The 27,054-nt window shown below is 36.1% G+C and overlaps 1 protein-coding gene across 1 annotated transcript; it reads right to left on the reverse strand.

Annotated features, from left to right (window-relative positions):
- Positions 1-3,681: 3,681 nt before the first annotated feature.
- Positions 3,682-26,735, reverse strand: LOC149183142 (cold-responsive protein kinase 1-like). The gene is made up of 6 exons (XM_089417052.1): positions 26,476-26,735; positions 26,215-26,342; positions 25,924-26,137; positions 25,606-25,837; positions 25,355-25,505; positions 3,682-4,343 (listed from the first exon to the last, which is right to left on the reverse strand). Exons 1-6 carry the CDS (start codon positions 26,669-26,671, stop codon positions 4,014-4,016), a joined length of 1,251 nt encoding a protein of 416 aa, XP_089273178.1. The 5' UTR covers positions 26,672-26,735; the 3' UTR covers positions 3,682-4,013.
- Positions 26,736-27,054: the final 319 nt, after the last annotated feature.

Consider the following 27,054-nt stretch of genomic DNA (forward strand, 5'->3'; position numbering starts at 1 on the left):
GTTATAGTGGGGTTCTTGAGCATCTATATGATATTGCTATACTTCACATGTAAAGGCTTCAAATTCTCACTGTGAAATATTTTTTGTGTCTTCTTCATCCATATATATGTCTACATGATGGGTTTCACTTTTATAATCTTTATGACCATCATCCACATTTGAGTGGGATTCTCCAAGATTTTTTTTCCTCCTAGAGTCTTGCTCATTTACTCTCAGACCTACAGTTGAATTTCTATTGATTCTTCAACAAACTGTAACATAATTTGTTGTTTTATGTCACTTTCCTTTATACAAAATTATACTTCCAGGGTCTTCCATGCTTCCTAGGAAGATGTAGATTTTTCTACCTTACACAAGTACTTCTCATCTAATGCATGTTTTATAAGATCCAATACTAAGGCATCACATACTTCATCATATGGGTTATTAGACCAATACTCAATCAACTCTTTACATTGAAGAAAAGTTTTCATTTTGACAGTTCCCAAAAATTAAAATTTTTACTAGTAAATTTTGGAAGTGTTACCAGATCTATCCTGATCCATTCATCCTCAAATTGTTCTACTTCATCTACTTGTATTTTAGATGCCCCGACTGTGGTGAGAACCTTTATGATCTCTTCGAAATACTTTGGCTCTTCCTTTCGATTTCTTTTCTCGGTTTGCTTCAGTCTTTCTTTGTGACCCATGACTGTCATCTTTCTTTTGTCTTTTGTCTTCTTTCCTTACTGTTTTAACCTTCTAGAAATTAACATTGCATACACTTGATTATCTTTAAAACTAAATAATTTGACCGTCACTTTAACGATGGCTCCCAACAACTACTAGCAACTTTTCTAATCTCTTCTACATAGATTATTATGGATGCTCATGGCTACAACTTATGGTCGAGACTCCCTATTTGTTCAATGGCAGTGGCTCTGTAGGCTACTCACCCTGATATTTTAGTAGTTGGGTTTACAAACTCTCAATGAGCTCTATTTTCTACTTATGGACTAATGGATGCAAAATTTTATTTGTGGGCTGTTCACAATAACCAAGTCTTTTAATGGAAGTATCTCATGACCTTCTTAACTCCTTTGGTTCTTTGAATCCTTGCTAAACCTTGCTCTCATACCACTTGTTATTTAGAGGCAAAGATAAACATTCAAACACAAGACAAATAAGTACACAAGATTCTACCTTAATAAATAAGTTCTATTCATTAATTATTCTCTCATATACATCCACTGAGTTGTTGTTATTCTCTTCCTACTTCACATTACAATGACCCAACCATGAGTATATAAGCACTAAATTTTGTAAATATGGAATCATGCAAACTCTGCCTTTATTTTCCTCATGCAAACTATGACTTGATGCTTTAACTAAACTTTTCTAACTTCACTAAATTAACATAAATTGACATTTTTCTTTTCCTTAACTTAGCTTTTCTTGACAAGTCATTAATTTTTTTACTCTGACTCACTTGGCCTCTAGTATTAGACTTAACTTGCTTTCTTGTACTTAACTTAACTCTTCATACATTGCATGCATATGAGAGTACTTACTACTTCTATCAAGTGAAACAATTTTGATCTGTGATAAAGTTGTGATCGATGGCAATAAATCAAATAGGAAATTTGGTGATAGGTTTGTATGAATTTTGTGCTCTTATAATTTTTAAATTTTTATACGAGACTAGAGTTCACTTGGTTGTAACACATTTGAATATTTGACAACTATTAGGCCACTTCGGATGTTGATTCTATAAGATTACTTTCATTCATATCATTTGCATATTGGATATGGTAAGGCATGATTGTGTGGAATGATTATCTACATACTTCAATAAGAGTTAAACTCATGAATATTAATAAAATCAATGAAATGAAATGAGTCACGATGCACCACAAACTTGTAGTGATGGGTCATCTGGGTGCGCTAAGTCAACCTCCGATGTGGGTGACTAGAGGGGTATGACAATGGATTTTTACGTTAAATTAAATTTTATGCTAGAGGTACTCTTTCAACCTCCTTCATAATTTATTTATATATATCTCTATTAAGTGAGGAAGATAAATAACATAGTAGTTATCCCCTAGTTTAGAATGATATTAATTACTAATATTACTTGGTTTTTTAATAATGCATTCATGGTTTTCTAATTACTAGATGAAAATCATTGTCAAAATTTTAATACCTAACAATAAATTAATATCAAAAAATACTAAACTGTATTTTGCATTTTTATTTTTTTCAATATTAGTAGAAAGTTTTTTTACAATAAGAAAAAAATTAAATACTAAAATATTATCTAAGAAATAATTAAAGTATTTTTATTTATCTCTTTAATATATTTGTTCAATAGTGAAAATAAAATTGAGATGTGAGTATAAGAAATGCAAGAATCAAATTTAAGACAATGAAGTTTTAAAATGCATATATTGATGATTTTGTATTTTAATTTTTTTAGATTTCTTCATGTGTAATATATATATATATATATATATATATATATATATATATATATATATATATATATATATATTTAATTTTTTTATCATTATATTCTATCTAATTTTTGCAAATTTATATCAAAGTTTTAGTTGAAGTAATTTAAATTTTTTCACATATTTAAAAAAACAAATAATTTTATCTCATCAAGTGTAACTCAATTGACCATCATTTAGTTATGAAGTATTATGTAAAAGCATGATATTCAAAGTTCAAATCTCTCTCAGTTAAGCCAACTAAAAAATAATAGTTTTCATCTATTTATTATATTTTTAGAATATGATATGTATATTATAATTGTTTTGAAATCAAATAATCTTTAATTTATTACTTTTATGTAGTTTTTAATATAATTTTCAAATAAATATACATTAAATTAAATACTTAAAAATTAGTTAAAAATATTAAAAGTTTTTCAAAATGTTATATTTTAATTTTATAATTAATTAATAAAATTAACATATTATAATTTATATTTAGTTAAAGAAGACTAATAAAAAAAAGAAAAACAAAATATAAAAATAAATAAATTAATGTGATTAAATTTCATTTCGTTTGAATATCTATTTTCAAAAATTTAAAATATAGTTATTCCCTATCCACTCATGGAATCTCTGTGCAAACTTTTAGAATGCAATCACAGACAAGTTGTCTCTAATAATATCAGTAGAGATCCAAGGGATGGAAGATGAATTGATGTCCAGGAAGTCCAGGAAATCTTGCTAGGAAAAGTTGTCCTAATTTGAATACCCCAAAAAACAAAGAGCCCAACAAATCGTTGTCTTTATATAAGATAACGTCAATGGTAAGTGAAATAGTAGCTTTGGTATAGGTACAAGACAGTAGTAGGCTTAAGCTGACCAGTGAAATAGCAAAGTTGGTATAGGCACGAGACAATAGTAGCCTGCAAGCAGCTGGCGAGTGAAACTGGACGGTGACACTGTAGTACCTACAAGCTGGCCGACTGAAATAATATTATCTTAAATTGATATGGTTTTGTCAGGATTGTTAATTGTGTTAAATAAGTTTCCTCAAACTGGATTTATCTTAAATATAAAAATTTGTATTAAGACAATTTAATTAATATTAAATTTTGCTGTAAAATAAGTAAAATAAAAAGTAACTTTTTAAAGGAAAATATTTATTTTGTCTTACAAAAATGTAAGTGCCATTCTTGCAGTAGTGAACTTGTATCTGACCTTCATTTCATTAATTCAAATTTCCCCGGGCACATACTTTCATTTCATTCCACAGTCAAATTTAATTACATCAGTTGAACTTCCCCGTGCACACCGTATATGGCATGTCATTTCACATAGTTATTTCACTAGAACTTCACGAATAAATAGAGAAAAATCTTTAAAGATACGTCGAATGCTCAGGAGTCACTGAATTTGATCAATGAGAGGGACTGAACCTCCAACTCCTGGTTTACAAAAGTTTTTCGGTCTGCCTGCGTTAAAAATTATAGCGGTCAGAGTATACAGATTGTAAAATAATAAAGGGCTGTCCATTAGACTAACGGGGAAGTAAAGAGACGCTGATAGATCCATGCGATGTCCGAGTTGGAGCAGCAGCTTGCGTCTCAGCTTCGGGTATTGAAGTGAAATTCGGGAGTCTGTCTGCAGCGGTATCTATAAAAGCTGGTCGTGTGGGATGAACAATTATCTCTGAATAGTTGGTTAACATTGACACAACCTGTGACATTGCAGGCCGCTGCATCCATGAGCCCTGGATGCATAGAAGTGCGATAGTAATCACTCTTAGCACCTGCTCTCGTGGGTACTGCCCCTCTAACAGTGGATCAACGATATTCAAAACTTGATTCTGCTCGAATTGATTCCAAGCCTGCAATATCAGAAAAATAATGAGCACAATTTTTACAAACACATTTACAGATGTGTTTGACATACAATAGTTAGGCTAGCTCTGTATTAGACAAATATTTTCACAAGCACATTTGCCACCGTGTTAGATATGCGCAGAGAGGCTAGGCCTATATTACACTTTCTGCATGCTTCTTTTCAGGGATGACATGATAAAAAATGTCTGTTAGACATGCTGCTATGGAATACCCCCTGTTAGTTCAAACATATGGTAGGAATCTCCATTTATAACTATACAAGGCAAGTTGTAGGAATCTCAAGGTTGTAATGCTATTATATGATATAAAGCTATAGAGTCAAAGCTTTCATTTATTAGTTCAAGCCATTGGAAGGACTTTTGAAATAGTAAATTTTTATTAGTTCAAGCCATTGGAAGGACTTTTGAAATAGTAAATTTTTATTTCGAATGAACATTTTATATTATTTATAGTTGTTGTTGGGAGTGGTGGGAATGGGTGGATATTTTTAGATACTCTAGACATTTGAAAGTATATTTACATGTGAGATTCAAGTTAAATAATTGACAATGAAGTAGAGTATTAGGAGTGAACAAAGGAGTTAAATTAGTTTTGCAAAATTAGGTCAACAAACTAGATGTAATAGAATGGTAATAGTTGTTTATTAAGGACTTAAAGTTAGTTTTGTAAAATCAAATAAATAAGTTAAGTGTATTATGGATTAACTAATAATGTATTAAGAAGTTAAGCAAGTTTTGCAAAGTCAAATGTAGTGGGGAGGCATTAATAACATATCAAAGTGTTTAATTTAGCTTTGCAAAATCAAGTGAACAAGCATAAAAGTAGTTGGAGATTTTGTGATTATCCTCCATGATCTCTCTAACAATCCTACTTTTTCATCCCTTTATCTACTTCTCATAAGTTCCATAGTTAAAAGTATATTGTCAATAAAGTTATGCCCCATCCCTCCTTCACCATCCCTAATCTAACTTGATTCATTCCCATAATTAAAAGTAGGTTGAGCACCCTCTAATTAGTGAAGTTCCCTCACATCAAGAAATTGCTTTAGCTCTAAGGCTACTAGTAGGGCATGTTACCTTCTCCCACCTTGGGTACCTATAACATATTTTTTCCTTGATTATCCCCATAGTAAATAGTGATCCCAATGATTATGACTAGCATTAGTCATTACACCAAGTTACATATGCCTCATATATCATGCTCATCTCACTTATTTGATAACGATGTTGACCCAATACACATGGGGTGCCTTAGCCATTGTTCCATATGAAGTGTTTAAGTTTATTTTATTTGGTATTTAAGTAAGGATCATGTGTCGAAATCATATAATGAATCACAATTATTGGGAGCTATGTTATTTTCCTTGTTTCCCCTTTATGGCCATCATATATTCTAGTCATGTTGCTACTATTGGGGAAAGGGGTACTACCAAAGAACCTTGACAAGGATAATGTGCCCATATCCTTTATGTGCTTAACACATTCAATATGTTTCCCTTATGTTATCCTTTCTTTTGGGATGGCTATTACATGTACCCCAAAAGGGTTTTTACCTCATACTTATATGAGAAGAAGGAACTTGGATTCCCAATTTCACGTTGTTATATAAAAGAAAGAGAAATAGCATGATATAAAATTCAAAATGAAAAATAAAAATGAAGCATATAAATAATGATAACTCAAAGCCAAAGAAGCTTGAGCCTTACTTCCTCATTATGAGGCCATCATGATGCATAAATAAAGAAAGGATTAAATTTATAATCCCAACCCCTACACAATGAAATGTATATAGACCAAAAGGAGTTTGCAAAGAAAAACAAAGAAAAAGGCAAGAAAGGAGTGGAAATACAATGGCAAGGAAAGGGTAACCCAACATATAGATCACTCCCTCTACAAAGGCACCCATGGAGATGATCATTACATTGGCATTGCATGCCAAAGGCACCACTCCTATGAACTAAACCACAAACCATACCATAATAATTTGCACTTACAATTTGATTGGTTTATTGTTAGATATTCTAATACATGGGTACTATCACACCTAATAAGGTTCTATGATGATCCTCACATACCTAAACTTGAAAAGTTGCATGATGTCATGAGCTAGTGTGAAGATTAAAGAATATACCTAATGTGGTCTACTTGATGTCTTTTATATTAAAGATGACTTACTTTTTATGTTACAATGGCTCTTTTATATGTTTCGGTTGGTCTCACTTAACTATTGTAGCCCCTTCATGCTTATGATGGCACAAACAATATCCTTTGGACAACATTGATGATTTTCTTCCACACTTCCTTGAGGATATTGCACACGCTTTGGAGAGTGTTGGGGCCTTGAGATGACGTGATGACTTGTTGAGACACCCCACATTTAATTATGAATGTTGAGCATTCTCATGATGATGTAGGGGTTGATGATAATTATATTCCTTTTTGGAGAGTTCATCAAACCACTTTCCTTGATGATGTTATGCACTTACTTTAGGATGCTTCATTTATGATGGAACGTTACACTTTTACGATAAAATGTCACCATACTTGAGGTGACCTCGCATGATGGATGATGATTGGGTTCTTTCTTATGATGAGACATAACTTTTGGGTGAGATGTTACACATTTTAGTGAAGAGACATGGCATTTGAAGCATTATCATAGTATTTTGGAGAAGGTGTCACCCTCATTGGCTCACTTTCTCCACGTGTGTGATTTTTATGGAACCTTTATTGAGGATGACTTGATGATTATGTGTAATTTCTTCATTACAAAGGAATTTTTGGGGGCCATTCTAGATGTATCCACCTTGTATTATGAATTTTTATATGGTTCTAGGAATTTTAGTAGATATTAGCTCTTGTAGAGGAATAACTCTTGGTTTCCTCATATAAATATCGGAAGCACTCTCCTCATTTGGATCACTTCTACTTATGGAGTTATACTATTATTTGTCAACTTTTCTTATTGTGAAAAACATTATGAAAGGATGACTAGAGTGACTTCTTGTGGAGATGAATTTAGTAGATTATCTTGCATTTTCTATGGATTTCATGACAAGGGTTTCATGGATGATATTGATTTAACCAATGAATGGCCTCTCCAATATTGTTGGATTTTTTATGGATGATTTAAGAGTAATTTTATATGTCTAGTGGAGATGGCACATTCACTTGGTTTCTTTTGAGCAAATCACTTCTTTAAAACCCCATGAAGCTTTCCGGTGGAAAAACTGCCATTGGATTTCTTGGATTTTGTAAGTTACTAGGTAGATATTCTAAGGTTAGTTATTGAAATCTATATATATCACCCTCTATCCTCTTACTCTCTCCCATGGGAATCCTTAATTTACCCAATAAGCCCCAAAAATATATAGGAACTAGTCTCTCTCACATAGTCAATTATAAAATAAGAATAATTTACTCTTTATTTTATGGTTAGAGTATATAGGAACTAGTCTCTCTCACATAGTCAATTATAAAATAACAATAATTTACTCTTTATTTTATGGTTAGAGTAGGGTTTATAACAACTAAATATTTATTTTCAGCCATAAAATAACATGTCTAAGGTTTATGAGCATTTGTATGTTTAGAAATAGACGTATTCATCATATATTGCATTGTTGGTTTATTTTACAACCTTCTTAGGGATGTACATATTTCTTTTTAGGGTTGTTCCATGCCCTTTTAATTTAATATTTGTATGTTGATTAAAGTCTAATTTTCATTTTTATTTAACTTGTTCAAGGGCTAGTTTATCTACTAATGTAATAATTTTTATTGTTGCTAAATATATCATATTTTCTTCAAGTTTTACTACCTTCGTAGATTTTTCTATATTTGTAGTGTTGAGGGTAACCTCTTTAACCTATAATGACTTAATAAACATCATAAATTGTACTAGAAATATATACATTCAAATATAAAAATTTCCCTAATTAAGCCATCTTGTTGTCTTGTTGAATTTTGTATTTTTATTATGGTGTTATGAGTAGTTGATATAGGAGGCCTTACCTTTGATTACTTATTGTGTATAGATACCTAAAAGTTGTCGGGGAAGACTTCATTGTGTTAATCTCCCCTTCACTAAATAAAGGGAAGTGTTTGCCTAAGAAACAATGGTAACATTTCCATGTTCTTAGTGCTCTTAAATTTAGAGATCTTAAATTTACAGGTAGGAATCAAGACACAACATGAAGGATAATAAAACTCACACAATAATTATATCATATGAATGTTAAAATAAAAAAATGATTATGGGGTGTTACTCATTCCCTTTAATTTCCCAACAAGTGATAGTCACAAGAGAATTACAAGGTTGAGGCACTCGCTATTTTTTTTTCATCCAATCAAACGAGACTAAAATCAATTCAATGAAGGAGGCACCTTCGTTCTTCATATGCATATGGGTATGGAAAAATATCACTCATTTTACCATCATAGAGCCTAATGGCTTCACTACTACCATTGGGGCACAATTTCTCCTAAAGAATGTGGCTCTTTATGATGGGACTAATGTGTGTAGGAAGGAGTGTGTGCATGTTCCTTGGCTCTTTTCACTTATTCATTTCTTCATTTATTTTTTATGTCCTTCACACCCCCTAGAAAACATGCATGGCTATCCAAGTGCCATGAATTACTTTCATGTTATGTGGAACAAGTACTTATGTGGAACTAGTACTTGCACACTCTGTGGAACTAGATAGAGGCATAAGTAAGAAGAAAGAGGACATTGAATCTCTATTGACTCAAATAGTTATGAAGTTGGGACAAAACCAGTCCATGAACAAGGAAATTGATCCTAAATTGGAGTTTATGAAAATCATCAAATGGAAACCTAGAAATTGAAGGAAAAATCTTGGGCCACTTTGAATTTCCATTACAAGAATTTCAATGACCTTTCTATTGGGATTTCTACCATTAAAAGGAGATAACCACCATTTAAAACATGATATGACCCACCCACAACCCACCTATAGAAAAACAAAAGGAAATGGAGAAAATGAGTATGAAGCTTTTCAGAAAAGATATTCATAATGTAGTGGTGTCATTATAACACATCACTGATATGCCTCACTCGGAACTCACTTAGATCCAATTGAAAGAAGATAAGAATAATGAGGATGAAGATTGTTAGAAAGAATCTTCATAATCTAGTGGTACCATTATGGCACTAGATATTATTTATATTCCATTGTAAAAATAAATCATATTTTTCATGCGCTTAAAGCATGATATAAGAAAGACAAACCATAGGTGCATATGATACATACAAGAATTTTGTTACCAGAGAAAAAATACACTAGAAATGTCCACATTATTTATGGTCCTTTAAGAAATAGTCTTGAATCCTTCCCCTATTTATTTTTAACCTCTTATCATAGACCTTAAGGAGTAGGCATGATAAGTAATCATAAGTAAGAAGGAAACATTATCATGGGATTTCTTTATTCCACCTAGAAAGGCTTTAGGCAAATTATCTCCCTCAATGAAGAAATCTTAGTATCCAAATCTTCTACTCTTTTTATTGAGTAAGGATTGGATTCCCCAATTGAATCTTGTGATTGTTGAGTTATCTCATTAAAAAAGTTTCGGTATTCAATAAAGTCCAAGTTTCAGTTTTTAATTTAGATTCTCTTTTTGTTTCTTGGAGGATGGGTGTGAGCATGGAGACAAGTAACTTATATATGTTCCATATGTTAACATATCATAGACCACAATGTCATGTGACACATCAAATATCAGATTGTTATGTTCTCACTATGCAATACCTGAGTGTATTTATCTTCTTCCAATTTGAGAATCATCTCATTTACAAGACCCTTACTAATATCTATCTTAGTACATAAACACGCATATTTACACAATCCCACTATAACTATCTCAAGATTTGAATTTATGTAAATTCCCAAAGAATTCCTAGTTTCCTACAAAAATGATAAATCCCATAATGGTAACTGATCAGTCCCATCAATAGGTACATTTTAAGATTAATATGTCATCCTCCAGCGTTAAAACTATCCTTCTCTTGCATTAATTCACATTTTTCGTTATATAATTCTTAGTAAGAGGAGTAAAAGGTGTTTGTCATAGTAAGTGGCGTAATGTGGTTTAATTGCAGAAAATGAAGCAATTTTTAGGCTATTACTATGCAGGGGCTTAATGGAGACAACTAGGAGAGAATCTACGGGGTTTGTCCACCTAATTAACTCCCTAAAATTGACTTGGGATCAACATATCCTCTCTCACCAGTTCGATCTCATTGGCAGCCAAGTGACTCTTAGTCCAATTGAAGATCAAGAAGGACAAGATCTACCATTTTTGAGATCAAGGAGGGAGCAATTCCTACTTTCAAGGGAACTGATTTAGTTGTCCTTTTGTATAAATAAACTAGAAGAAGAGCTCATTAGGATTCAAATTTATTGATCAGCTAGGTGTAGTTATTGAGCTCCAAACTTGACATTGTCATTTTCAACTTTTATGTGATGTATTAGACCTACACTTTTTCATAATGAGAAGTTGGATTTTAAGTTGCATCTGAGTTAGTTTAAGAGGGTTGAGACCTTGGGTTTGGGCCCAACCCAGAGGCTTTGGTCTCTCTTCTTGTACTTATATTTCTTCTTTATTCCAAGTAGTTCATAGTTTCTTGCATTTCAGTAGAAATTAACCCATAAAATCATGTGGTTGCAGCCTCTACATCACCTCTCATGTGGGAGAATGAGTGGAAGGATTCTCAACCACAACCCAAAAATATTTTGTTTATGATTTCTTGGAAATAGATTAGCATTAGTTGTCCTATTTTACATATTTTTATATAGCTTAGAAGTCAATTTAGTGATTAGATTAGCGGTATTACGTGAATTATATGTTACTGAAATTCAACTCATCTTTTCCATCATAAGTTATTCCATTTTGTTAATGATAAATATATGCATGCATGTGATTGATTGTAGGGATGGTTGATCTGTAGGGAAGGGCACCTTCACCACTTCCACCTTAAGCCCCTTTGTCTTCTCCTTCCACTTCCAAACTCTGTCCCAAAACCCCGTTTTATTAGTCATTCTACCTAGGTCACCAAGAGCACTCATCCTAGTGCAAGACAGGCCTCCGAGAGGTCCTAAGCTTGGCTAGGGGCTCAAACCAACCAATCATTTTCTTCAACTACTATCCACCTCTGCATACCCTCAAGGCAACGTTTTCACCTTAAAAAGCCACTCGGATGACCTCCCATAGCATTACAGGCCTCCTGTAGCAATTGCCTGTAGCAAACTTGTAGTAGTATTTTCCTTCATTAGTTTCGATCTCCACTACAAATTTGCCTTAACATAGATGCATAATGACCCTGAGTTGTGATAATATGATTAGGGAAATCTCCTAGGCCACTCCAAACCTTCATTTTCTTCACTGCAAAAACATAGTAGAGCTAGCTTCTTTATCATGCAAGTAGGTTATTGATTTATGAGCAAGTGTGAACTAGGTAGATGGTACATGCAATTCTGATTGGTAGTTTGATGAATTATGCAAGATAAATTAATTTCCTTTCTGCAAGTAGATGAGGTATTTTGATGAATTATGCAATATAAGTTAGTTTCCTTTCTGCAAGTAGATGAGGTAATCTGATGAATTATGCAATATAACCTAGCTTTATTTCTACAAGTAGGTTAGCCTTTGTCCTTTCATGAATTGATTAGTTAAGTTTTTACAGGTTGTGTCAATGGCATTTCTATTTTCATAGCTAGAAGAAATTTCCAATTGTCCTTTTATCAAGCTTTCATTCTAATTCAATAGGAGGAAAGATCTCTGAGCACTTTTTGATCTAATGTTATAACTGAGGGTGGCATGATTGGAATCCTATGTGTTGTGCATATAGCACTATCGCCTCGAAGTTTGTACGAACCCTAGGTTGATAATTTGAGTTGAGGAGCCCTTGGGAGTTTTAACATTCTTGGTGCAATGCCAGGGCTCACCAGTAACCACAAATTTTGAAAGTGAACACAACTGAGGGAACCAAGTAATTAAAAATTCCCACACTTCCCTAAAACTAGGTACCATCCCCAAACACTTTATGATAATCAACATAACCATAAACTAAACAATAAAGAAAACCTCCATAGAAAAGAGAGATCTTATAATTCCTTGCCCAATTTGATTGAATCTATTAATATGACGCTGTGGCCGGTGGCCAATACCTATTGAATTATTAATGACTATATATATTTTTAAACACTAAATGTAGATGGGTAATCTCCAACATTGTAGTCTCCACCATCATCACCTCATTAATATACTCTATTATATAAACACTAGAAATAGAAAAAGGTTTTAAGCACATGGAGTGGTGTAATCATTTTTTGTTGCATCCTTATTAGATAAGGGTTAAGAGGTTGAAGGAATCCAAAAACCAATCATTTCTCAATGCAATTACATGATCATAATAAGGGTTAAATCTTTACCTATGTTGTAGACAATCAAATATTTTAATTTTCAAGTTTTTTCCCTTAAAATTTAAATATTATCGAGCCACAAAAATATGTTATGATAACTCATTTCTATATTACAACTATTAGAAATTCTATAAATCAAAATTTGCATTAAGAAATTGTTTAACAAACCTTTTTTTAAATGTATGTCATGATTCCTTTCTTAAATTTATGTTCTTCTCATCTCCAATGCTAAATAATAATTTGACCAATAAAATAACACCAATTTATGTTTTCTAACTATTATAAATGTTGTAAATCAAATATTACATAAATTACTAAAGATTTCTTCCCAATTTTGTATTTCTATTTTTTTAATGTGAAATAACAATTTAATCAATAAAATATAAATAAATATTTCATTAAACACTTAAACCAGCATTAACCACCATACGTGGGAATGTGTTTCTTAAAAAAGATTAACACCGACATTTTCCACATAAAAAGCTAAAAATTGCATGATGGTTAATATTTACGAACACCGAGCATGCAAATTTGTTGACTTGAATACCAAAATGAAATACCAAGGCATTTCACAAACACACTGTCATACAAGGGTGAAATACCACCAGAAAATTATGCCAACATATAGTGCACATTGGGTTGTGCTAGCACTCCAGGAAACTCTCCTAGGTTGTAGCTCAGAGATGCTTGGTAACATATAAATCTTCAATATCGTTCTCTGAACTATTGGAATGGATTGGGGTTTGGATCAAGTCAGATGATTGTTTCAACTTTGTTTTCACTCAAGACATGCATGAACACCCTTAGCTTGACAAGGCTTTCAACCACTAATGCTCATTAGTTTATAGATTCAATGAATAGATGGAGAATCTTGATTGTACCAGTAGATACATACATAAACACATATGAATGGCTAGCTACAAAAAGTAAATGAAGCTTGCAAATCTAATTTATCAATGCAGAGATAACATGACAGTTATCTGACATTATATACAGAAGAAAACATGAATAACCTATTCAAGTGCAAGCTTAGAATAGATGAGAATATGGAAATTGAACATGTAACAGCAAAAGAAGCTTGTATTACTGGAATGAAGATGAGACGCTGGGAGGAAAAGAATATCCACAGTCTCCAAAAGTTGAACCCTTGATCCTTCGAACTTTCAACCATTTATAGGCTTTTTACAATGCTCTCGAACCTTCTAAGGCTCGAGATGTCTTAATTATCCCCTTTGTCTTCTTAACTACTTGATGCCACAACTAGACAAACATGAGCCCAAAGGTCTCTTTTTCTAACAACACAGTAACCAAATTCTAGTAATTTTGCCACACTGTCAGGTGGCTCGCTCGTGCCAGCGACGTTCCATGACCATTTCTGTTGGTTTGGCTGCATCGTGCTGTTGTTTTTTCCCCTTTCGGCCATATATTCCGTTATTTCAGTTCAACTATCTGACTGTCAAAAAACACTGACAGAGCCAACAAATTTCCTCCCCGGGTGACTGGTGGGAAGTGGGATACAGGGCCGCTGGATCGATATGATCAATGGACAGGATCATATCACAGAGATAGAGGAATTGATATCACATCAGCGGATTTGAAAGCGAAAGGTGGTATTTCAGGCGAGATCACAAGAGGTAAGTGGTAATTTGGATTGGCACCCGATTCCACTCATCAAGTGACACGTAGCAGCGAGGAGGAGAGAGGAAACCGCTTTTCGGGTGGTTAATCCTCATGCACGTTGCTCACCCGAAATCGTTGTGAACCATCGGATATGATGGAGGAAGATCGACGGTTGAGGATCATTGTGCAAGTTGATTTGATCAGCTAAGCGACAACCATCGGATTGAGTTCAGATCAACGGTCAAGATCTGATCATTAATCGCAAAGGTGACAGGTTGGCAGACAGTGCAATGGAATTGCATACGTTGATGGGTGATTTAAGTGATGCACGATAGCCGTTGGATTGGTGAATGAAATGGATGACGGAGATCGATCTGATCGGAGGTCGGAGAATGGAGAGCGAAGCGGAAAAGAGATTAACTAAGAGCTGACTCGCCGATATTTATGAACGTGGGTGTATAATTTTGAAAGTCCGGCTTATGGCCAAAGCGGAGCAAGAGGTGACGTGGACCATCGGAGCTAAAACAAGGGACATTTCCGTAAAAATAACAGCGCTGCACCTCAGGGCTAACACTGACTCCTTTTGGGGATGAAAGCCTCCCTGTAAGTTTTCAAGAACTACAGATTACTGCCTTTCCACCAACAACCAAAACAAACTTATCTCCTAGTGTTCCATTGGGCATGGATTTTATTTTCATAAAAAACAAAAACTGAAAAAACCTATTACAATATTAAGGCCTTAAAGCCTCATATGAAGTAAAGTTTCAAAAACCGCCCATTGACTAGGCCATAAAAAACACCTTCCCCCTCCAAATTGTGCAAAATGAATGTATTATTCATTTGAACTTGAGCAATGACAAACGGTCCCATCCATAAGGCGTCAAATTTACCATGGTTGCCCTTCTTTTCCTTCAATGCATCCCATTTGAGAACCCAGTCACCAACCTGAAAACTGTCCATTTTTGCCTTTCTATCAAAGGTTTCTTTGATCTTCTTCTGATGAATTCTTGACTTCTCAACTAGTTGTTCTCTGATCTGCTGTAATTCAACCAAGTTACTCATTCTCCTTGCCATGTCGTTCTCTTCATCCTATTATTCTTGCAAGAATTTTCCCACAAAGAGAATCAGATGGATAGGAAAAAACAACATCGGCACCATAAACCAACTTAAATGGAGAATTTCCTATGGACTTCTTGTTGGTAACTCTGTCAGCCCATAGTGCAAACTTCAACTTGGAATCCCAGTTCTTTTTGTTGTCCTCCAATAGTTTTTTTATTATCCTTACAAGACTCTTGTTAGATGATTCTGCCAGGCCATTGCCTTGAGGATAATATGAGGTAGAATGCACCAATTGAATGCCCATGGATTCACACATGTCCACCAATTCTTCTGCCCTGAAAGTTGCTGCATTATCAGTGACTAGTTTGGTTGGGCAACCAAATCTAGTGAAAATATTCTCATTCAAGAACTTTATGATAACCTGATGATTAGCATTTTTAGTGGGTATAGCCTCAATCCATTTGGTGAAATAATCAGTGGCTATCAAGATGAATTTGTGATGGCCATTGGAATATGGATTGACCTCACCTATGAAGTCCAAGCCCCACTGCTGGAAGGGACCATTGGCATGTACTGGCTTCAAGGGCAGAGATTTTAGCTGTTGTCTTCCTGCAAACCTCTGACATTTGTCACAAGACTTCACAAAATAAAACACATCAGAAAACAGAGTAGGCCAATAATACCCAGCTCTCAGGATCTTGTGGGCTGTGGTTTTCCAATAATGATACCGTCCATAGATGCTAGAATGGAACTGGTGCATGACTTCCACCAATTTTCCTTTGTCTAGACATCTCAAGAGGATCCCTGGTGGGTCTTTCCAATAAAGTAGGTTTTTATTAATGCAGTATTTGGTTGATCTGAGCTTAATGGCTCGGGTTTGACTTGAGCTAAGCCCTGGAGGGACTTCTAGCTTCTGAAAAAAATGAACTACACTGGAATACCATTCACAGGTGGCTATATTTTCAGCCAAAAACTGATTCTGCTCTTACTCTTATGTTGCTTCCTCTGTCTGCTCACCACCTGAATTTGAACTCATGCAATTGATGTCTAACAAACTGCAATTTTCCTTAGCTAGAAGCTTAGCCAAGCCCTAGCCTTTGACAAGCTTGGTGGGATTCACCTCTATGCTGAACTCTATGAATTTCGCAATCCATTTAGCTCTCTTTCCATCAATAGATGGCTGAGTTAGGACATCTTTTACTGAGGCTGAAGGTACATATGCAACCACTTTGGAATGCAGAATATAAATTATGAATGCCTTTAAAGATTTTATGAGATCATAAGCTTGTTTTTCAATAAGTTCATACCTTAGTTCAGCATCCCTCAGAGTTTTACTGAAAAAGGCCACAGGGTGCTCTACACCTTCATCATTTTTTTGCAATAGAACTGCTACAAGTGTATCATAAGAGGCAAAAGAGAAGATATAAAACTCCCTGGTATAATCTGGGCTGATTAGAGTAGAAGCTTCCATGATAGCTTGTTTGATGGCTTCAAAAGATCTTCTTGCACCATCTATCCATTTTATTTCTGAACCTTTCTTCAGCGTGGAAGTGATGTGCTTCACTAGCTCTGCAAAGTTTGGAATAAACCTCATGACAAAGTTAATCTTACCCAGGAAAGATTGAATGTCCCTTTTTGACCTTAGGATGGACAATGTCTGAATTGCTTGAACTCTTGCTGGATTGATCTTCACACCTTCAGCAGAAACAATATGGCCCAGAAGTTTGCCTTCTTCTAGAGAAAACTGTGACTTCTTTGGGTTCATTGAAATTCCAAATCGTCTACACTTTAGAAACACCTTCTTCAAATGCTACAAATGGTTCTTGTGACTGTTGGAAAAGACTATTATGTCATCAAGGTAAATAAGGCAAACTTGTCCTTCTCTCCCACAAAGGCTATGTCCATGGCCCTCTGGAAAGTAGCCCCGACATTCATTAGTCCAAAAGGCATCTTGGAGTACATGAAAGTGCCCCAAGGAGTAGTAAAGGCAGCCTTTTCCTGATCTTCTGGATGTACAACAATCTGATTGTAACCTGAAAATCCATCTAAGAATGACATAACTCTAGCCCTTGAAACTTTTTACCACAAGTGTTCCATCTTAGGTAGGGGGTAGTTGTCTTTTTTAGAGCATTTGTTCAGATTCCTGAAGTCAACACAAAGCCTGATTTCTCCATTCTTCTTTCTTACTACCACAAGGATAGCTATCCACTTTTAATACCTTAGGGGAACTATGATCTTGGCATCCAACAACTTCTTGATTTCCTTTTCAATCAAAGGCAATAAGAGAGGGTTTATAGGTCTTAATTTCTGCTTAAAAGGGATGGTGTTCTTCTCCAGTGGAATCTTATGCTAGATGATGTTGGTGTCATAGGTCTTAAGATCACTATACTCCCAAGCAAAAATATCAGCAAATTTTTTGATTAGGGTGAAATACTTGGAACTTTGGGCAGAAGACAAGTGAGTGGACATATTTATGTACTTTAGATGGGTTGGACTCCCTACATTATGTCAATGAACTGCAGACTCATTTTCTTTTTTGGCAGGCTTATAAGGTACATCATTATGATCAAACAACTTCTCTGGGGGCACCAATCCTTTGGGTATATGGTTACTAGGCAGCTGAACAATGCTATCCTGACCAATCTCGTCCTTTAGGTTGGACTGGTTGCATTCTTCAATGGTTTCATTTTCTTGGTCAATGTGCATTTCAAAAAATTCATCAATGACTTGTAAAAACTATTAATTTCGTCATCATCTTCAAAACCTTTCCAGTATTTGACATTGTCAGGTAGAGATGGTCTATATTTCACCTTAACTTCAAAATTCAATTTAGGAGGCAAAGGAGGAATAAATGTGCTATCAGACACAGCAAGGGAATCAACAAGCTGGTTCTTAATTCTAGGGATGTAAGAAATGCTGAAACTATAAAAGAACCCATGAGCTTCCATACCTCATCTTTGTATGCTTTCAGCCTTGGATGCTTTGCTTGGAAGGTTTTGTTCACCTGCTAAATGATAAGGTCTGCATCTCCAAACACCTTCAGACCTTTGATGCCCATTTCTTTAGCAGCATTTAAGCCCAATATCAAGGCTTCGTACTCTGCTATGTTATTTGTGACCTGAAAATTTAACTTGAAAGATAAATGAATGTATTCTTGTGTGGGGAACACAAGGACTACACTTGCCCTTGCAGCTTCCTTAGAGCAAGCTCCATCAAAGAACATGTCCCAAATTTGTGGGCCTTCTTCCTCTGTGATCTAGCAAACCGGTTTCCTAAGCTGCATGGAGGCCAACTAGGATTCTTCAATCTGAAGAATAGAGGCTCCAAAATCAGTGTCGACAGCATAGATGGGATGATTAGTGGGATTCCTTTCATCATTGATGATATAAGCCAACTGAACTTCTCTGTATAATCTCCTACTTTCACCTCCAAAAACTGGGATAGTAGCATAGAACAGATCATTTTACAATGTTCCACCTAATCTCTTGCTCCAACCTTTGGAAAGCAACATGCCAAACTTGGGGGTACATCTGCTACCACAATATCCATCATCATGCTTTTCATGGGCAGCTGAGACAAGGTGATGGCTAGGTCTTTGATTAATCCTAAACATTTCACTTTTTTAGAGTCAAAAGAAAACATGTCATGATAAGGCTTGGTAATGTCAAGATCCAACTCATCCATGATAGCCTTGGGCATTAGATTATGGCTGGCTCCTGTGTCCAGAAGGCAGCTGTGAAGGACTTTGTCATGGATAGTCAAATAAACATAGAATGATGGGGAGTTGTCATCACAATTTTCAATCATTGGGCAAAGAACAACAACTCGTTTGTCGTCTTGTAGATTTACATAGTCAATGGACGCTTGGATGGATTTAGGCTCAAGGGCCTCGAGGATAGATCTCTTGAAGGACTCATTCTTCACTAGTTCAATCAGAGGTATAGGTATGCTTAGCTTCTGAATTTCTGATTCAAAACTGAAAGGAGAAGGAGACTTGTCAAGGCCTCTTACCTCGTGAGTTGGAGCTTTGAGGATGATGGGATCAACTGTTGGTCATTTCTGCTTATTAGCTTGCTGTATTGCAGGGACAGTAGCTCTTTGAACAGGAGTTTCCTTGGCATTATTCATCTTCGACCTCAAATTATATCTGCGTTGATCATCAGTTTGGAGAATAGCTCCACCATCCCACTCTTGGCTGATCTGGTCATTGAATAATGACTTTTCATAGGCAGCTAAGTTAAAAAAGGAGGCACTTGCTTTGTCTTCTAGACAATGGATCTCATCATCTTCTTCAAACTGCTCTTCTTCCATGACAACATTCTGGAAAGGGGTCTTCACCCTTTGGTCTTCATTGGCATCTTTGCTTCTTTATAGAGTCTGCAACTGCTCATTAGCTCTTATATATGGATTTGGATTTCTAGGAGCAAAGGTATTAGGAACTCTTCCTTTCCCAGGGCGCTACTGAACCTTTAATTTGGAGATTTCAAAGGCTAATGACTCTATCATCTTGGTCATTTTATCTATCTTGGGATCTGAGGATGATGAAGATTCGCCCCTCTGTCTCCTTCTATCAACATTCCCCTTGAGATTCTCTACAGCCATGATTTTTTATTCTACTTCCAGGGCTGCATCCTGCATATCAGCCAAGGTAGCACATCGTCTCTCCCATAGTAGACAGAAGTGAGAATCAAAGGCACTGGCATAGGTGAGTTTAGCAGAGGTAGTGGTGGGTTTTACTTCAGCTGGTATCTTGTTGTACATGCAGTTAAACCTCTATTTAAAATCAGACAACAACTCACCATTTTCCCTCTTTAAGTTCCCAAACTTGGTGTGGTAGTAGAGTAGATCCTCTTATCCCCCCAATGCTTTAGGAATGCATCATCTAAAGCCTCAATATCTACTATAGACCTTGGGGTCAGTTCTCTGAACCATTTTATAGCCTCTCCATCTAGACTTTGGACAAAGACTCTCATCCATACATCATCTTCACTAATGTCCAAGTTATCAGCATAGCTATAGAATGATTCAAGATGTTCCTCAGCTGTAACACCTTCAGTCCCAGTGAACTTAGGCATACACTTCTGATATTCTCCAGTAAGCATGGCATTCAAAGGAGTGGGCAGTACTAGAGGTCCATACCTAGCAACTATGATTCTTTCCATTTTGGTAGGTGTTGCCATAGCTATGGAGGCTATAAGGGTACTGGAAGTCTGAATGACAGAGGGTTGAGGAGTGATTGATAAGACTAAAGGAGTATTATGTATAGGAGGAGAGGCTTCCTTTGGGCTTACAACGAAAGGAGAACATAAAGAATAAGGAGCTCTATGAATCTCTGAGATTTTTTCTTCACTGGTAGTATTAGATGCTATACTATTAAGATGTATTTATTCTATTACAAGATTTTCTTGAAAAGATATAGAATATTGTTTAGAGCTACCTGAACCTGATGCTCCTTTCTGAAACACCTTTCTTTCTTTGCTGATTTTTTCAGGGTCAGCTACTGGGTCAGCTCGTGGCTCCTGAGGATTTCTCCGAGTATGCCTCACAAACTGAGCCAGAACTATGGAGTGGAGTTGCCAAGAGGTTCGTCCTCCAGTAGAGTCGCCAGATAGATGACTACAACCCAAATAGTGTCCAGACTTTATCTATCATCAAATTTGGATCTGTTTCGTCCCCCAGGGAAGCTGAGCTTCAGTCTCCTCTCCCCGGCAATGGCGCCAATTATGTTAGCACTCCAGGAAACTCTCCTAGGTTGTAGCTCAGAGATGCTTGGTAACATATAAATCTTCAATATCGTTCTCTGAACTATTGGAATGGATTGGGGTTTGGATCAAGTCAAATGATTGTTTCAACTATGTTTTCACTCAAGACATGCATGAACACCCTCAGCTTGACAAGGCTTTCGACCACTAATGCTCAATAGTTTATAGATTCAATGAATAGATGGAGAATCCTGGCTATACCAGTAGATACATACATAAACACATATGAATGACTAGCTACAGAAAGTAAATGAAGCTTGCAAATCTAATTTATCAACGCAGAGATAAGATGACAGTTATCTGGCATTAGATACAGAAGAAAACATGAATAACCTATTCAAGTGCAAGCTTAGAACAAATGAGAAGATGGAAATTGAACATGTAACAGCAAAAGAAGCTTGTATTACTGGAATGAAGATGAGACGCTGGGAGGAAAAGAGTATCCACAGTCTCCAAAAGTTGAACCTTTGATCCTTCGAACTTTCAACCATTTATAGGCATTTTACAATGCTCTCGAACCTTCTGAGGCTTGAGATGTCTTAATCTATCCCCTTTGTCCTCTTAACTACTTGATGCCATAACTAGACAAACATGAGCTCAAAGGTCTCTTTTTGTAAGAACAAAGTAACCAAAGTTTGGTAATTTTGCCACGCTGTCAGGTGGCTCGCTCGTGCCAGTGATGTTCCATGACTATTTCCGTTGGTTTGGCTGCATCGTGCTATTGTTTTTCCCCTTTCGGGTATATATTCCGTTATTTTAATTCAATCGTTTGACTGTCAAAAAACATTGACAGAGCCAACAAATTTCCTCCCCGAATGACTAGTGGGAAGTGGGATACAGGGCCGCTGGATTGATATGATCAATGGATAGGATCATATCATAGAGATAGAGGAATTGATATCGCATCAGTGGATTTGAAAGCGAAAGGTGGTATTTCGGGCGAGATCACAAGGGGTAAGTGGTAATTTGGATTGGCACCCGATTCCACTCATCAAGTGACACGTAGCAGCGAGGAGTAGAGAGGAAACCACTTTTCAGGCAGTTAATCCTCGTGCACGTTGCTCACCCGAAATCGTTGTGAACCGTCAGATATGATAGAGGAAGATCGATGGTTAAGGATCATCGTGCAGGTTGATTTGATCGGCTAAGCGACAACCGTCAGATCGAGTTTAGATCAACGATCAAGATCTAATCATTAATCACAGAGGTGAAGGGTTGGTGGACAGTGCGATGGAATTGCAATACGCCGATATGTGATTAAGTGATGTGCGATAGCCGTTGGATTGGCGAATGAAATGGACAGCGGAGATCGATCTAATTGGAGGTTGGAGAATGGAGAGCGTAGCGGAAAATAGATGAACCGAGAGTGGACCAGCCAATATTTATGAGCGTGGGTGTATAATTTTTAAGTCCGGCTTATGGCCAAAGCAGAGCAAGAGGAGACATGGACCATCGGAGCTAAAACAGGGGACATTTCCATAAAAATAGCAGTATTGCACCTCAGGGCTAACAGGTTGTATGGCCTCTAGGATAAAGATAAGCTTGGACACCTTATAATTAACAAGTTATCCAACACGTCTTGGGACAACAACTACTCTCTAGGGAAATAGAGGATAACACTTGCTCTATGTTAGTGCGCAGAAACAAAAATCTGTATAAAGGCTTGGCCGTAGGGATCCTCAATGAAAATATTATGCACTGTATTATGCATCTAAAGTTTGAAATTATTCCAAGTTCCTCTTGACCAATGATAATGTCAATTTTGAACATATAAAACACCTTTGTTTCTTGGATTATCATGAACCCATGGTGTCTTTATACAGTAATCACACTCAATTAGAACCATAATGGAATAGGAACCCTGCTTTGTGCAGTTATGTAATGTATTGTTTTTAACCTTATTTTGTCAATACAATCATGGTTATTATGTTAAAACTTGATAATATAGTTATTTTTTTTTTTACTGAAAATATTGCCAATCACTGGATGAGGAGAGAAGCCCATATAAATCTAGATACCATGAGAGGAAGTCATGACAAGAATTAGAAAGGTTTTTTTTTCTAGCAGAATACCTTAAGAATCAAATATCTAATTTATCTTAGCGTCCGCAAAGTCAGTTTGAAAACTAAACTACCAACTACTAGCATTATGAGAAAGTCAAACTAAACTACCAACTACTAGCATTATGAGAAAGGATGAAAGTGATATAGAACTACTCCAAAGGTATGGACAAAGCACCCTTTTGGAAATTTCTAACTTGAAAATATGGTCCAAATTATAGAACATGAATTTTTAGGAAGAGAGGTTGGTTGAGATGGAAAAAGAAATTTGCGTGTGAAGACATAGAGAGAAACTTATGGGGAAGAGACAAAGACACGCAAGGGGCTTTGAGATTATGATTCAAAGTAGAAGGTTTGCAAAAAACCTTTTAAGTAATAACAATTTGTGCGAAATTGTAAATTTCTTATTTTGCTTTGAAAGATCAAAGATGAATTTTTCACCCCAAGATATAAAAAGGGAAACATGATTTTTATGAGATAATTTTTAGAGTAAGCATGAGAAGCAATGGGATAGGGGAGGTGATGAGGGACTATTGGGAAGATAAGGATCCCCTTGTGTTATAAAATCCAAATGTGACAACCCTATAACTTTTATCAAGCCCTAGACTAGTGGGTTGATAGACAACAATTGATTTCTCTACATGGAGGGTTGCCTCCTTATCTCTACATTGTATTTACCCATTTGATGAGTGAATGAGGTTACCTCTTGTGATATGAGGGACTCTTGGGAAGATAAGGATCCCTTTGTGTTATAAAATCCAAATGTGGCAACCCTATGACTAGCAATAATTTGATTTCTCTATATGGAGAGTTGTCTTCATATCTCTACATTGTATTTATCCTTTTTATGCGGGCATGAGGTTACCTCTTGTGGCATGGAATTTGGATTGGGAGTGATCAATGATAAGAAATACGTATTGCATTTGAGCATATGGTTGGGTGGAGAGTGGTTGTCACCTCTTCACTTTAAAAAAAAATAAAACAAATTCAAATAAATGTATTTTCTCCTTTAACTTGAAATGTCAATATATATGTGTAAACACTCCAGATTCATGGATGATGGATGATGTTATTGTTGAGTTGCTAAATAAAAATGTGTTGATAAACTAAAACCTAGTATAATACTAGTTGTAATTACCATAAGAATGAGTTCATGATTTAGAAAAATGTTTATAAATATATTTAATTGTGATATCATAGGTGTACAATGATTTTTGTAATGATAATTCATGATAGATGGGTTATAGGACCTCAACGTGGGATTCGAACGATCCAAATCCATGGAAAGAAGCCAAGTAAGCCCACCTTAAAGTATATATAAAAATAAATAAATAAATAAATAAAATTGTAAGCACACCTTAAAGTATATATAAAAATAAATAAATAAAATTGTAATTTTAACGTTAAAAGTAATGTGAAATGATGATGTGTAACAACTAACCTGAAATAGAACAAATACTAAGATAAGATGAGGTGAGATGATGGCATATGTTGACAGAACATATTGACTTGCATGTCTTTGTGAAACAAGATACAAGTCGAGATGGTACCCGGCATTGCGTAGGCCGTGGCCCGCGACATGATTTTCATTGCTGTCTTGTAAAAAGCAAATAACGGACGGAGGGCGTTGTCTACCAACAACATCTATTTCTCTTTGAAATTTAGGTTTAAAAAAAAATTGGATCACAAGAATGTTTGAATTATTTGTTTTTTTATGGTCTAAATGAATTCAATATCAATATTTAACCTCCTAAAATATTTGTTTTTAGGGTCTAAATGAATTCAATATCAGTATTTAACATTCTAAAATTTGATAGATGTAACTAATATTTCAAAATATTCAAATTATCGTGGAATTTCATTATTATTTTCGACCAAATTTTATTAAAATCATATTTCTTCTAAACGAAAACGTTGCCTCCCTGAACTACTTGCAAAGAAAGTAAAGCGTCAGAGATGTGGGCCCCTCAATCATTAGGACGACGGCGATATAACTAATTATATGATTTAAATATTCCATGCCCAACCCAATTAACAAAACAGACGCTCACCCATTCGAGAAGTATCTGAAGAGGGGCTGGCAGTCTTGCGTCCACGGACTTTCTCCCACTCACGATCTCAAGAACCACGATCCCATAACTGTAAACGTCAGCTTTTTCCGTTAATTGCCCATGAACCGCATATTCGGGTGCAGTGTAGCCTCTGTGTTATACCAAATTCGTGAAAGCCACAAATTAATGCCCGGATTCGACAGCCTATAAAGTCTTCCGAAGACAATTAATAAATGAATTGCCAAACTTACATTGTTCCTCCGACTCTGGTAGAAACGTGCGTTTGGCTTTCCGGGAAGAATCTGGCCAATCCAAAATCTGCGATTTTGGGCTGAAGGCTGTCATCCAGAAGTATATTTGGACATTTGATGTCTCTGTGTATTATGCGAACGTTGGATTCCTCGTGCAGATATGCAAGGCCTCGAGCTGTGCCCACTATAATGTTTAAACGGTGTTCCCAGCTCAAAGCATTTCTTATCTCGCCTGCAGACCTCCAGCGATAGTATTCTAAGGCCTCAATACAAATTAAAGGATTTCTGAAAACGGTGGCATTAGTAAGAACAACGTACCGAACAAATGTTTGTCAAGACTGTTATTTGACATAAATTCGTAAACCAGCAAGCGTTTGTGCTCTCGCTTGCAACAGCCGAGTAAACGAACAAGATTACGGTGACGGACGCTGCTGATGAGCTTCACTTCCGTCAGAAATTCCTCAGCAGCTTGAGTAGTCTGCGTCCCATTAAGTTTCTTAACGGCAACATCCCTCCCATCCGGAAGTCTTCCCTGTTGATAAAAAATCTCATTACAATTAATCTGCAAATATACCATATTATTGAACAAAACCACGTATAGTTGTACACCTTATAAACTTCTCCGAATCCTCCTCTGCCAACCATGTTGTTCCTATCGAAGTTTCCAGTCGCATCTCTGAGAACCTTGTAGTCAAAATATACTTCCCCGAAATGTCCCCTTTCATCTATATCCTTATCTGTGGGGAGCATCACAGTAACACTTTTCGTCATAACTATTGACCCCACAAATTGTAAATAAAAAAAAAAAAAATTAAATTAAATTAAATTCAGATTCAGCATGGGAGCTATAATGTAATCATTTATAATGACCTGTTCTAAGAAAGATTTTCCTTTGTCTAACACATCGACCGAACACCAAACACAGCACCACAAATAGCGCTGTTGAACCGATGACGCTTCCCAACAATAAAACCATTTTGTTTGATGTCTTTTTACCGGACGGGTGCTTCGAATTGCCCGATAACGGTGTCAAAGGGTGTGGCAGATTCGTCGATCCGGGCGGCATTGCGGGCGATGTTGGGGGCGAGTCGGGCGACACTGTACGATTTACTGTGGGCGATGTTGGGGGCGAGTCGGGCGCCACCACACGATTTACTGTGGGCGATGGGGGCGGGTCGGGCGCCACCACACGATTTACTGTGGGCGATGGGGGCGGGTCGGGCGCCACCACACGATTTACTGTGGGCGATGGGGGCGAGTCGGGCGCCACCACACGATTTACTGTGGGCGATGGGGGCGAGTCGAGCAACACTCTACGATTTACTGTAGGCGATGGGGGCGAGTCGGGCGACACTGTACGATTTACTGTGGGCGATGTTGGGGGCGAGTCGGGCAACACTGTACGATTCGGTGTGATAACTGTGGGCGATGTTGGGGGCGACACTGTAC

Source organism: Pinus tabuliformis, chromosome 3_2, assembly GCF_031772625.1.
Source record: "Pinus tabuliformis cultivar Carrire ecotype Pingquan chromosome 3_2, CPIR1, whole genome shotgun sequence".
NCBI lineage: Eukaryota > Viridiplantae > Streptophyta > Pinopsida > Pinales > Pinaceae > Pinus > Pinus tabuliformis.